Below are 13,806 nucleotides of genomic sequence, written 5' to 3' on the forward strand. Positions count from 1 at the left end.
CTGCCGATATGAGGGGGGGTGGTGGGGGTGGACATTCGGCAGCAGAAGTAATCATGGGAGTACATTCTGTAGCCTGCTTACAGATGTTTTAGCCGCTGGTGGACAGTGATTAAACGATCTGAAGCTTTTCATCCCTGATGGAGAAACGGCGATGGGCTGCACTCCTTCTAAATCTAAAGCCACCTACACCCACGACAAGGTCTGGAGAGATCTTGACACCTGCTCCACGTTTGTTTCCAGCCTCAAGAGCTCTGTCTCTACCCCTGAAAGGCCATCACCTCGGCCGCGATTGGAAAGCAGCAACATTAAACAGAACTTTCTGAGCGGTAAGTGTTTTAAGCAGGTCTCATAACGTGAAAGCCTAGTAAGTGCTGGTCAAGGTCATGGAGGTAAGAATCTCTTTATCTGGTTACTGTGTTCTTGGTGCCAAGTACTGGAAGCCCTCTTTGCCTGATAAAGTAGTTTTTTGTCAGAGTGTTTCCAGAATTCAGTGCAAAATACTGAGATCTAATAGTTACACTTGCATTGAATTTCATTTTGCTTATTCCCACTTGCACTATGGAAAATTAAAAAGTGTTTTAAGAGAAATAAACTGGAGTTTCCTTCTGCGTTGGTAGTTCTAAAATGTTTAACCTCTAATAAATCAAAATTAAGACTAATGTAAAATGTGGAATGTATCATAAACATTTAGACTGAGATGTGAAAACTATTCTTAGATGGACATATTCCATAGTTTAGAATGTTTAAATGTTAGTACTTAGAAAATTTAAAAATGTGTAAAATAATGTCTTCTTATAAGTCTCAATCTTTCTCTAATATGCTTGTCTGCTGTCTGAAGTTTGTCAGAAGAATCATATTTTAGGATGTGCATTAAAACCACACCAGCTGAGTGTTAGTTTTCTAAAAGCTTGAATAAATTCCTTATAAGAAAGCACTTTAACATTTATTTAAACGTATGGTGCCTTGCAAAAGTGTTCACCTCTTCTGAAGATGCCCCATTTTTTTTAAAGTGAATATTTCAATCATTACTTTAAAGTTCAAACTGAACACTTATGGGTGAAAGATGTTAAATGTTAGCAAAAACTCCAGGGAAAAACCCAATACTAGATTATGTTGATTGCACAAGTGTGCCACCCCTGTGTTATGATATGCAGAAATTAGTTTAGGTGAACTGTAATGTTCTCAGTCAGGTGGAACTTTTCAAACAAATATTCAACTATGAAGACTGAAAAGCTTTCAAAACAGTTCAGTAAATAAGGAAGAGAAAGACACAAATCAGGAGAAGGATATAAAAAATTCTAATGACTGAATCTTAAAAACACACTTCAGTCTGCTAAAGACCTAAAAATGGGATGAAAATTCACCTTCAGGGAGAACATTGTCCCAACACACAAGGCCAAAGCTACACTCCAGTCAATGTCTTTGAGTGGCCCAGTCAAAATCCTGATTTAAACCGATAGAAAATAGGGGGCAAGACGTGAAAATTTCTGACCCTCAACAATTCCCAACTAACGTGATAGAGTTTAAGCCAATTAGCAAAGGGGAAGGAGTGAAAATTGCAGCGTTCCATTGTGTAAAGTTAAAAAAAACACAAGAACTTGAAGCTCTAATTGACACCAGAGGTGCTTCCACAGATTATTGATTTAGTTGACTCAGGGGAGAGAATACTAATGCAATCCGTATATTTTATTATTGATTTCAATTTCTCTTTGCAGTGCTTGCCAACCTTTTCACCCAATAAAAGCGTTCAATTTCAGCGCTGACGTTTTAAGTAAAAATACTTATAAATCTTTATATCTTTATTATTTTTTAGTTCAACAAAACGGGAATTCAATATACGTATTCATGGGCGGGGGGAATACGTGTGCAAGACACTAGACACAGACATTACCGCTAAACAACTCGTGGTGTCCAAGTCGTATTAAAAATGAAATGGCCTTCCAATCTGCTTTTTCTGGCGTAGTTCCTTCTCCGGGCTATCACAGCAGAGCGTTAAGTCAGCCCAGCAGCCCCGACACGTGGAGCACCTTCAGCTCCCCGAGTGCTACGAGCCCCCTGTGCAAACCGCAGGCCAGCGTCAAGCCCAGCAGCAGCGACAGCGACTCCTCCGACAGCGAGGCCCCCGGCCAGCACGGGAGATGACAGAGACAGCCCAGGCGCAGGGGATGATGGCTTTTCACATGCCGCTCGGAACTAACGAACACAGAACTGACTGACTGGCAGGCCGTTCTGGAAAAAACACCTCTTTCCCGTTGCAGCCAGTGAAATGCTTTTCCTTCACTCTTAGAGTTTCAGTCATCAAGGTCTCATCAGTCTCCATTACTCTACACCTCCTCAAATCTGTAATAAAAATAAAATTCGGCTACAGTTGTGTTGACAGTTGTGTATAGTGATGCTTGTCTTTATTTTTTTTAATGCTTGGGATAAAAGCCCAATGTGAAACTGCTTTTTAAAAATCTTCTGGTTGATCTTAAAGGCTCCTGTAAATAATTATTGTGTGTTGGGATAGCAAATGAATTATTAAAGAAATAGATTAAAGATGGGAAAATTGTAAATAGATTGTACCAGGATTGAAATCTACATAGCAATGTCACTGTTAAACTAATCCACATATTGCTAAACAAAGGAATATATTTTCTGAGTTCCATTGCATATGGTTATATTTTCTATTAAGGGTAGAATTAAGTAATTAACTGTGAAGTGAATGAATAAATAGGAATCTAAGCTATAAACAGTTTTGTTTTTATCTGTCTTGTGCTTCAGTGTTAACCTTTTAACTAAAATGTGTTTAAAGCATTGAAGTGTATTTGTGAATTATACACTGATGTATAACCAGGTGTGAGTTGTTTGAATAACTTTTGAATGTGCTCAAAGCTGTCATCATATTAAATAAACTAGTGCTGTTATTTCAGTTGACAATTTTCCACATTTTGACTAAACTTTGGATTAAATCAGTTCTTCAACTTCCCTCCCTCGCCCACAAATCACACATTTTAAAATCCAGCACTGTGTCGGTGGCCTCTTGTTTTTGGCTTTTATATAACAAAATCATGGTCATGAAATACTGTGTTCTGTCACATGGGATGAAATGTTAACTCTGTTTTAGTACAGCAAGAAACAGCTGGATTATCCTCAGTTTTGACAGTATAAAACAGCACTTGTCCTTACTTTAACTAGAGACCATTTATACGGTAAAGCCAGTTTATGTATGGTATGTGTTACAGTAACCACTAATTTTTACATTTCTTGGGATGTTTGCAATACAGAAAGATGTCTTCTGCTTCTAAATTGTGTAGTATGTAGTATTTACCGTTCTGTGGTGTATACAATTGCAATATAATACAACTATCCATGTGTAAATGAAGACAGATACTTGAAATTTTAGGATGTCAGTCAAAACATACTGTACAGTATATTCCTTCATAAAAATGACTATGCTTTAATTCAGCAAAATATTGTATTAAATTAAAAATTTACTGTTGAAACACAATTCCAAACATTGTAGGTATAAATGTGGCAACAATATAATGGAAACATTGCATTTGTACTGTGCATTTCCAATTTCCCTGATTAGAACACCAATACTGATAAGTTACAGTAGTATGATATTGATTATTATAATCACAATTATTTAGATAAGCTTGTGTTGCCTCCGGTTGTTATTGATAAATTGCAATAAACGCATGAAACAGTTTCAGACAATAGAAGTTTATTTTGTCTTTTTGTAATGGATAAGTTGGTTTGTTTGGCATTAAGCAGACACTTATATAACTCAGAAATACCACTGAATCAGCAATTGCTACTGATGGCACAAATCATTTTTCTACATTGTTCATTGCAATATATTATGCTTTTTATAAAAGCCTTACTGACATTTTGCTATAGTATTTCATAACAATGTATTTCATTGGACTTGCACATTTTGTTTTCATGCTTGTAAGAACTCAAAAATGTCGTATTCATATCCGCTCAATAGCAACCGTACTGCCTCACTGCCACATTGCTTCCTTGCAGTTTTGTATGCCAATGGAGCATAAAGCATTGGAAAAAGTGCTGAAAATTCCTGCTGGCAGATCAAGATATTTTTACTGTCCATAAAAAGGATGTTTCAGTTATGTCTCAGAGAGGTCATCATTCCACAGTATATTTGCAAAATGTTTATACCATACCAAGGTATTATTTTTTTCAGAAACTTTATCTTAATCTGACCTCATGGTTAAAATATTATGAAAGAAAACTAATTGTTTAATAGTTTTATTTCAAAATGAGAATTGTTTATAAAATAAGAGCAATAGCGCTGAGTGCTGAACTCCCTCTTTCATTTCATGTTGGTCCTGGTAGCCCGCTCGGAGAATTTGTAGGTCCACCATGGATGAAATATTGCTGCCACAGCTGGTCCCTGCACTGAGTGGAGCCTGCAGTTGCTCCTGGGTCATTGCAAATGTAACTTCATTACTTTACAGAGGTTTAAGTGAGGAGCTGCATCAGTGTGTGTTGGCTGCAAAGGAGCAAGTAAAGTTTAAGGTAACACCTGAAGAAGGCAAGACAGCCAAAATGCTCCTTCTAATTTTCAGCATGGAGTTAATTTTACTTGTTCTTGGTGACTTTATATTTTTAACTCACTATTTTTTTCCAATTGCTTTTATGGAATCTGCTACTGGGGAAGTGTGGTTTGCAGTCTTTCTATGTTTAAATAGGGCCAATATACAGTCCATCAACGGTCACCACGCAGTTTGGCTGAGCTTGAACAGTTCTGTAAGGAGGAATGGGCAAATATTCCTGCCTCTAGCTATACCAAGTTGATAGAGATGTATCCAAACACACTCAAGGCTGTAATTCAAGCAAACCACCAACTATTAACTCAGGGGGGTGTTCTCTTATCCAACCCAGTTATTATCCAAGCTTTCTTTTTTTGGATGTTGCACTTTATATACCCACTGTATCGTGATAAGTAGCAGATTATTCACTTTAGCTGCTTTTGAGTTCATCCAGGCTTTATTATAAATTATCATGGCTTGTTTTATTATGCATTTAACTTATTTGATGAAAACATTTGCACAATTTTCTATACTTTTCTCCAGTTTCAGTGCTTGTGTCATTGATGGCACTTAATGGTAACCATCATTGGCTTCTTGGGTATTAGTATGGCTTGTTTTTAACAGCCATTAGGGACTGGCGTCCCATTTAGGGTGTACCCTGCCTTACACCATTACTTCCTGGGAAAGGCTCTGGCCCCCCAGCAACCTTGTACAATCCGGGAGCCTATCCCCGATGATGCAGTTACAAAATGAATGGATGTTGGTAACAAGCCCACTGCCAGAAAACCATTAGAAAGAGACTCAAGGAACATGAAATTATAGAATGAGACCAGTAACCTACATTATTATCTCATTAATGCTTTCACACTGACTTCAGTCTTCTTTTGGGAAATGTGATTGTAATCAGATTGGATTATCACATTTAATGGATATATTCCTATGACATATACACTTTTCAATTACCCATACTTAAATATACTAATTTCATTTTTACTTTGACCGGTAAAGATTTCTTATATTTATGTCTAATTAGTAGGAAAATATCTGTTTCCTCGTTGGCGTAAAAGCACAAGGGTGTATATCTGTACAATTAATACACTAAAAACTACTGTGAACACTTTTTTTCCAATACAGACTTCTGTCGTAGACAACATTTATCAATAAAAATATGGTTTACTGTAATTGTGAGTCATATTACTTTACTGATTAATTCTTATTCAAATTCATTTTATTTCGCTTTTTAATACAATGTTTTATGAGACCAAGGTTGTCCGAGTCGGACATATACGTACTGTAGTCATTTAATCTGTTTAAGTACCGGTAAGAAACGAATAGGGACTTTTAATAATTAATCACTTTGTAAAGGTAATTCCTGTTTCAAACATTCTACTTCTAACATTTTCGATACCATACAGTAAGTAAGCAGAGTTCCTCAGAAATGTACTATAAAATATAGAGGTATAAATGTGATTATTCCGATTGCAAATTATGAAGATTAAAAAACCAACACAACCCATCATGTGTTTTTACTGTTTAGAAACCGTGTCGAAGAATGTAATGATTTAACGTCAGGGAGCAAAGAGTAAGCATATGGAAAAATGTCTGGAAAAAGGCTTATCTTCTGAAAGACATTATACAGTAATTCATTCAATTGAAAAGTATGGCATGCAAAGGACCCTCTCCGAGAGAGGAATTCATACACGTGGTTTGTCTCCTTAATTTTGCATGCTCGTCTCCACATACCCCGGAGCACGTACTATATTCCAGCCACCTGTCGGGCGATGTGTAAACCGGGACAACAGTCCAGGAGGGATCATGTTGCTTTGATAAAGAGCTGGATGCCCTCGCAAGTTCAAAGTATTTCAGAAGTGAGCTACAGTAGAAGATGGAGCTTGTTACCAAAACCTCGCCCTGCTTTCTGATGCTGTACTGGGTCACTCCAGCGCTCTCCTATCCGACCGGAGCCCCTGTGAACGCTTGTGTTTCGATGACACCAAACCACAACACGAGCGCTTCAGACACGGATTCTCCCTATACCGTTAATATCACTGAGACTGCCTACAAACATGGACAAATGATAAAAGGTGTGTTAGATGCGTTTATTTCGTTACATATAGTTATAATTCGCCTCTCAAATTATTTCTTTTGTCGTTTACATGATTCAAACTTTAATCGTCATTTCGTACAGCTACTGTACAACCTGTTTCCATAAGTCGTTCAGACAATTTTGATAGTATTTTGTTACATTCATTTGCAAGGCTTTACAGCATTCATTATGTGTTAATCTGTAAATAATATGTTAGAGAAGTTTTTAATACTGTAAATTGACACCTACGATGATACAAAACTATATATGAAAATAAAAAAAATAATTGTTTCCTAAAATACACGTTTAGTCACAAGTGAACTATTCAGCGATGTGCAACTAAATTTGTTAGCTGTTGATTGTATTACAGTACTTTTTTTTTCTAGTGAAAATTATGTCATCGGAACCATACAGGGGAATTTTTTTGCAAGCGAGGCATTACAATTCTTCCACCATCGCTGGAAGCTGGAAAGACTTACCTGCAAATATCCAAACGATAAATGTAAGCCCCGGAATTCACTATGATTCATATTTTAAATGTCTGAAGGAGATTAATATCTTCTGTGCTATGTTAAAACATTTATTCTGCTCTGATATGCTATCATATTATTTCCTGCGATTATTCCATATTGATTTACTGCATATTCTTGAACAATGAATATTCTCTAAACGCTCAACACTTTGTAGTGACCTAAATTTAATGTAGGTACAATAATATAAATATAAATGGTTTAAAGTCAAAAGTTAGAAGAGAACTATTGATGCTTAATTAAACCATGCCTGCTAAAAGTGAATTGCACTCTTTTGTGCTTAGAAAAGGCAGAGTTCTTGGGATAGTACTGGAAGGCTGGAATGACTGATAAACGTTAACGATTCGTCTTCTGCATGAGCTCAGGGCATGGATACATGTTTTGTAAACTTTATAGAAATTTGTAAAAGAAAACAATGCCAGAATGCCAAAATCATTGGACAAGGTGGTGGTTAAATTAAATTAAATTATTGTTTTTTTTTCCTAAAGTGTGGATCTGGAACCAGTAATGCAGTGACACATACCTCCAGAACTGAAAAACCTCTTGGATTAGTTTATACCTGGATAGCTCCGTCCTCTAATGGTCCTGAAAAAATTGTATTCCAGTAAGTAAACCAACTGTTTACCACTACATAAAGGCAAAATGACTAATGGTGGTCAGTGCTGTTTTTAGTGAATACAATACTGTGGTATTTTTGCAGAAGAGAAAGGATAACAGCAAATTAAAATAGCACCTGTAATCCTTTTGCTAAAGTCTCTTACAATAATTCAGGCAGCCTTCCTATACTGTGTAATCTTTTTTGAGTTTACTCTTCAACTGACTTTAAAACTTGCATTTTTAAAGCTTGTATGCGATCAATACATACACTTACAAATGCAAGTTATGTTGGAAATATTGCTAGGGCTCTGGGTTTATAACTTGAATGTTGTGGGTTCAAATCCTGCTGGGAGTGCTGATGTTGTAGCCTTGAACAAGATCCCTCAATTCATTTGTTCCAGTAAGATTCCCTGCTTCATAAATACTGAAAGAACAAATGTAAATTATTTTGGATAAAACTGTTACCCACATGTATTAGTAATGACTAATCCTGCAGTGTTAGTTCATGTTAATTACTATATATGGAAATTTGTAGGAATGGTGAAGTTGTGTTTTGTTGTTCAGCCAGGTTGGAAATCTGTAGGAGCTGTTGAAAGTTGTAAATATAAACAATATGTACACAAATATGTACGTACATGAATGTGTACACAAATGTGTATGTGTATGTGCAATCAGTCTGCATTCTGTTAGACTTTTATCATCAGACTAATCACAATGTTGTCTACAATTTTGCATTGAACATCACTTGTGCTTGAGGATAAACTGTACTCGTAAGCAGAAAAGCATGAAATGATGAACAAAAGCAATAATTTGATATTTAGATCCTTGGGTCATTGTGATGATATACGTCATAAAGTTAAGTATTAAACTTAATTTATGATAAAAGCACACAAATTATTTTTTTGAGTAAATCTGCTTTTTCCATCAACTCTTTTTTTCTCCTAGCCAAAAGCCATTTTTATTATTTTCCTTAAAAGGATACCAAGATCTAGAACATGTACTTGTACACATTATCCCTGTCCTCTCCAATATCATGTTACTATTCATATAACATGGTTTTATGCTCATTTCTCACATGCAGGAGTTCAACTGGATTAGGAAATGACGGATAGATATACTGTACTTGTAATTGATACTGCTCTATAAATATCGTGGTATGCTGTAATACCAATGTAATGTAATAATGTAAGTGTTGGTTTTGTCTTTGCTTGAGGGTAGGACATGTAGCCATGGACAGTGGTGTCTGAATCAATTACATAATCTAGGGGGGATGTACTTGACACTGTGTAACTGAGGGGTCCCCAATCTGTGATCTGGCCCCCACCCACCTGCTGGTTTTCACTCTTATTGAAATGAATTACTTTACCGAATCCTTAATTCAACTAACACGTTGCTTTAATAGAATTTTTTCAAGTTTAATTTTCTAATAGAAATGGGGATTTTATGTTTCTTTATGACATGGAATAGTTTGAATAAAACTTCGCAATCCGTATTCAAATCTTCAAATGAATCCTGTTATTAAGGCTAGTAAGGGTTCGGTTGTGTAACAGGGAGCTCAGACGAAACAGAAACCAGCAGACGTGTGAGCAGAAGAGATCTAATAATTGTTTACGGACCCTCAGGGCTACCGTTGTGAAGAACAAGACAATATTCTGGACAAACATCAGATCTACTGAGCTGCAGTTAGGTCAGTCTTTTTCCATTACTTTTCCACCCATTTGTGTGCACTATTCCATTGAAATACAGACTAATAAAGTTAGAATTCTAAATTTAAACATGCAGTAGGTGCTATTCCTGATAGCGTATTTTAATAAAATATATTACTGACCTATACAACACCTATACATATTTTTCAAATCAAATGAAACCCTTGAGAATTTAACTTTATATTGTGTGCACCCTAAACTATTTTGGATAGACCTACAATATTTACTTAATGGAAATGTAAATCTAAAAACACAGTAAATCCATCAGTTTTCAAACTACTTCATCCAATTCAGGCTCACATGGGAGCTGTAGCCTATCCTGGCATTAGGCACAAGGCAAGGTACACCCCTGGCAGGATGCCAGTTGATTGCAGAGCACACACAGACACAAACACACACTCACACCAGGGCCAGTTTTCCCAGAAGCCACTTAAACTACCTGTCTGTCTTTCAACTGTGAAAGGAAACCAGAGTACCCAGAAGAAATCCACACTATATAAACTATACAGAGATAGCACCCCAGGAATTGAACCCAGGGCTCCAGTGCTGTAAGGCAGCAATACAAACCATTGTACCACCATATCACCTTCTAAAATGTGAAAGAGAATAATATATTATTACTACTTTAGCAGCTATGGTAAGGATAACAAGGAATTACATTATAAAACGTACTGATTCATGAATAGCCAGATTCCAGATTCATCAAATGAGTGTGTTGAAGACTTTAACGTTTTTAAATAAAAATTGGAAGATACGCTTCCTTTTTAGAGTGATGTTAAACAGGAAAATGTATGAAAACATTATTTGGAAAGAACAACATTAATTTAATTTAATATAAGAACACACTGTATTTATTGCCCGTTATGTACTCTCAATTCATCTTTTATTCAAATGAGTAAGATCTAAAGAGAAATCTCTTATTATACAGAAAACATTGTGATTTATTTGCAAGCTTTCAAGATTTGTGTGTGTGTTTTTTTTCTAGACACCAGTGGAGCAGCCTCAGGCCTGAAAACTAGTGTCTCAACTCTAATGTTGCTGTTGGTGCTGGTTGTCATCTACTCTATTTGAGTCCAGTTTGTTGTTCTTTGATATTCGGAATAATGTTTTGGAAAACCCCTGTCTGTAAGCTCCCTGCTCAGTGCGGGGGAATTACTGTACACTTAATATACAAATCATTTTAATTTAATATTTTAAAGATTGTGTAGTTTTGATACATTTAATTACTCTAAACTATAACTCAATACTGTGAGTTCTTATTAAGTAGTATGTGAGTTACTTTGACTTTATTTGTCTGTGAATGTCTCTTTGATATAGACTCTTTCATGCTGTGCTTCCCTAAGAACAAGTGTTTTGGCAGTCATATGGTAATGTGCAATAACTTGTATTTATCAGCTTCTTTTACCAATAAAAACCATAGATGCTTGCCAGTCACAAAACACCTTTTTTTAAAAAAACTGAAAACATTTTCAGTACTTGTTTAGCAGCCTTTAGGTTAATTTGTCATATATCTCTGTATTTCTAGTAAGTCACAGAATTTTGTAGAATACATTTGATTTATTTCAATTCACACAAGTGTTTCATCACAGCTAGCTGGGTGTCTGTGGAGAAAAAAATAATGAATGAATGTGATTAGATGTGTTTAATATATTCCACTGTTCTGTGTTATTGTATTCATTTTCTTCCACCTACTGCATGTAAAACATTTTAACTGGTTATGTTACAATACTTCAGGTATCACTGTGTGTATTCTCTTTTTATTTTACACACCAATGTAATTTTTTTCTAAGTACTTCTTCACACATAATAGCACAAACTGGGAGAAATGGACAGTTTAATTAATTTACATGTGCACAGTTTGTCAACAGTTTGAGAAGACTGGAAAATAGCTTACTGTACTTTACTGTATGTGCATATAAAGAGCTGATTTCTGTGGAAAATACTTATTTTTGAATAATATTCATACACAGTTAAGAAAGCATATTTGTGTTACAGAATTTGTGATGAGTTCCCATTGACTCTTTCTTTGTTACTGTCTTCGTGGGCAAACTCAGATTTTATCCCTACATTCTTGTAATACATGTCCATACAGACACACATAGACATGCCTGTATTCCCGTTGGCTCTCATTTAATGTTGATTTACTCCACGTGGTGTGGAAGTACATTTGAAACATATTTTTTTACTTAGTTAAAATTTAGAAGAAGCCATTTGGTTAATATAAAGTAATTTACAATATACGGTACCAATAAAAAGTTTGAGTACACCTACTTGAAACCAGGTTTTTCATGATTATCTGTGCTTTAAACTGTATAAACATGTCTCTAAACACTTAATTTTTAATTACATGATATGTGTACTTATAACTACATTTCAAATGTTAACTTTTCATTTTCAATAAAATGAACACCCAAAGAAAGCAGATTTTAGTCTGAAACCCAGGTTAGTTAAAATTGAAAAATGTGTATAACATGGTGTTAGAACACTAAAAGAAGTTAAAAATTGTCTTTGTTAGATGTTCTCATGGTTAACTAGCACGTTACCTCATTTACCTTTTGTCACCAATTATTGGTAAATAGGTGAGGGTCCATGATTACTACAAATATAGGGAGCATGGGCAAAAATGTGTAATTCTTGAATGAACATGGCAAAATACTGTATGCTCAGCAAGCAAGGAAAAAGGACAGTCTGTAATTACTTTAAGAAATGAAGGTCAATCTTTAAGACAAATTACAAGAACTTTTCAAGTGTCAGTAACTGCTGTGGCCAAGACTATCAAACGATATGAAGAAACTGGCACTCATGAGGACCGAAAAAGGCCAGGCAGGCCAAAGGTGACCTCAGAATTTCAGAATACGTTCATTAGAGTCACAAGTCTGCGAAACCGGAGACTAACTGCCCCTGAAATACAAGCTGAGCTCAATGCAACTAGAAGTACAGATGTTTGAACATCAACTGTTCAGAGGAGGTTGCGTGAAGCTGGCCTCAAATGTCCAGTTTTTGTGTTTTTTGGCCCAGGCAAGTATCTTCCTCTTATTCTGGTTTCTTAACAATGGTTTCTTTGCAGCAATTCTTCCTGGTAGGCCAGTTTCTTGATATTGTTTGATAACAAACTTTTTGACTGGTACTGTATATTAAGGAATGCCACCTCATCTTCATTTTGTCAGTTAACTGTCAGTTTCTGTCTCCATTCTTGTGTGGTCAACTTAAAAAAAATATTTCTGAAGCTGAAAAATTGAAGCTGTTTTCATTTCATTTCAGGATTGTAAAATGTATTATATTGTATATAGTAGGGAACCCATTGAAATGGGAAATTCTGCTGGAGAAGAAAGTGCGCTATCTGCTGGTGAACTATCAACAAAGAAAGCTGTGAAATGTATAAATACAAAGCACTCTTCATATGATGTTTATTCCTGTTACTTTCTTCAGAAAATAACGAGTTATCTTATTCGTCGTAGATTTATTGCTGCCCAATTTTAATGTGTAGTTTGTGCAACAATAATAATTCCTTACACTTATTAGCAAGTATGAGACAGTGTGCTCCCCACGCATCAGCTAACAATGGGGAGGAGAACCCCATTCATGAAGCCACTTCATAAATGGGGTTTATTAGGAGGCCATGATTGGTAAAGGCCAATGGGAAATTTGGTCAGGACGTGGGGTAACACCTCTAATCTTTTCAAGAAACACCCTGGGATTTTTAACAACCACAGATAGTCAGGACCTTGGTTTTACATCTCATCCAAAGGACAGTGCCTTTTTACAGTATAGTGTCCCCGTCACTATACTGGGGTATTAGGACCCACATAGACTGCATGGTGAGTGCCCCCTGCTGGCCCCACTAACACCAATTCCAGCAGCAACCTTAGTATTTCCCAGGAAGTCTCCTATCCAGGTACTAACCAGGCTCACACCTGCTGAGCTTCAGTGGGCTGCCAGTTGTGAGTTGCAATAGTGAGTCAACAACAAGTGACTAACTACTCAGGGGACAATCTGTAGTAGACATGAAACTTTTTTACCAACCCGTTAATTGCTGCTATTGCTTAAAGTTAATAGATATTATACACTATTGTTCAGTTTGGATAATTGAGAATAACTTATTAAATGACTATGAAGACGAGAATTATGTAGCATTGTAGCTTATAAAAAAGAACAACAACAACAACAACGTAAAACTTGCACTTACTGACAGTATTAACACCGACATTGACAATATGACAATATATTTTACACTTTAACAATTATTACATTACGTACATTTATGATACGTGTTGGAAAATACAGCAAGTATCATTTCCAACCAAACTTTATCAGTCCGTTTTTCTAGAGAGAATATCCGCACCAAAAAT

At 35.9% G+C, this 13,806-nt stretch overlaps 2 protein-coding genes across 2 annotated transcripts; both read left to right on the top strand.

Moving 5' to 3' along the window:
* The first annotated feature begins 90 nt into the window (after nucleotides 1–90).
* LOC148836073 (uncharacterized) lies at nucleotides 91–3,694 on the top strand. The gene is made up of 2 exons (XM_088914787.1): nucleotides 91–326; nucleotides 1,964–3,694. Exons 1-2 carry the CDS (start codon nucleotides 152–154, stop codon nucleotides 2,140–2,142), a joined length of 354 nt encoding a protein of 117 aa, XP_088770913.1. The 5' UTR covers nucleotides 91–151; the 3' UTR covers nucleotides 2,143–3,694.
* Nucleotides 3,695–6,423: 2,729 nt separating this feature from the next.
* On the top strand, nucleotides 6,424–10,608 carry LOC148836074 (putative defense protein 3). The gene is made up of 5 exons (XM_088912672.1): nucleotides 6,424–6,622; nucleotides 7,011–7,126; nucleotides 7,643–7,758; nucleotides 9,374–9,438; nucleotides 10,443–10,608. The coding sequence occupies exons 1-5, from the start codon at nucleotides 6,424–6,426 to the stop codon at nucleotides 10,526–10,528; spliced, it is 582 nt and encodes a 193-aa protein (XP_088768798.1). The 3' UTR covers nucleotides 10,529–10,608.
* The last annotated feature ends 3,198 nt before the right edge of the window (nucleotides 10,609–13,806 follow it).

This window comes from Atractosteus spatula, chromosome 4 (genome assembly GCF_055471065.1).
Source record: "Atractosteus spatula isolate fAtrSpa1 chromosome 4, fAtrSpa1.hap1, whole genome shotgun sequence".
NCBI lineage: Eukaryota > Metazoa > Chordata > Actinopteri > Semionotiformes > Lepisosteidae > Atractosteus > Atractosteus spatula.

Bases quoted from the DNA above. Each gene is read 5' to 3' on its own strand.
- LOC148836073 (XM_088914787.1), top strand. From the start codon at position 152: ATGGGCTGCACTCCTTCTAAATCTAAAGCCACCTACACCCACGACAAG. The intron at 327-1,963 runs GTAAGTGTTTTA...TTTCTGGCGTAG, and splicing joins TAAACAGAACTTTCTGAGCG to TTCCTTCTCCGGGCTATCAC.
- LOC148836074 (XM_088912672.1), top strand. From the start codon at position 6,424: ATGGAGCTTGTTACCAAAACCTCGCCCTGCTTTCTGATGCTGTACTGG. The intron at 6,623-7,010 runs GTGTGTTAGATG...TTTTTTTTCTAG, and splicing joins ACATGGACAAATGATAAAAG to TGAAAATTATGTCATCGGAA. The intron at 7,759-9,373 runs GTAAGTAAACCA...ACGGACCCTCAG, and splicing joins CCTGAAAAAATTGTATTCCA to GGCTACCGTTGTGAAGAACA.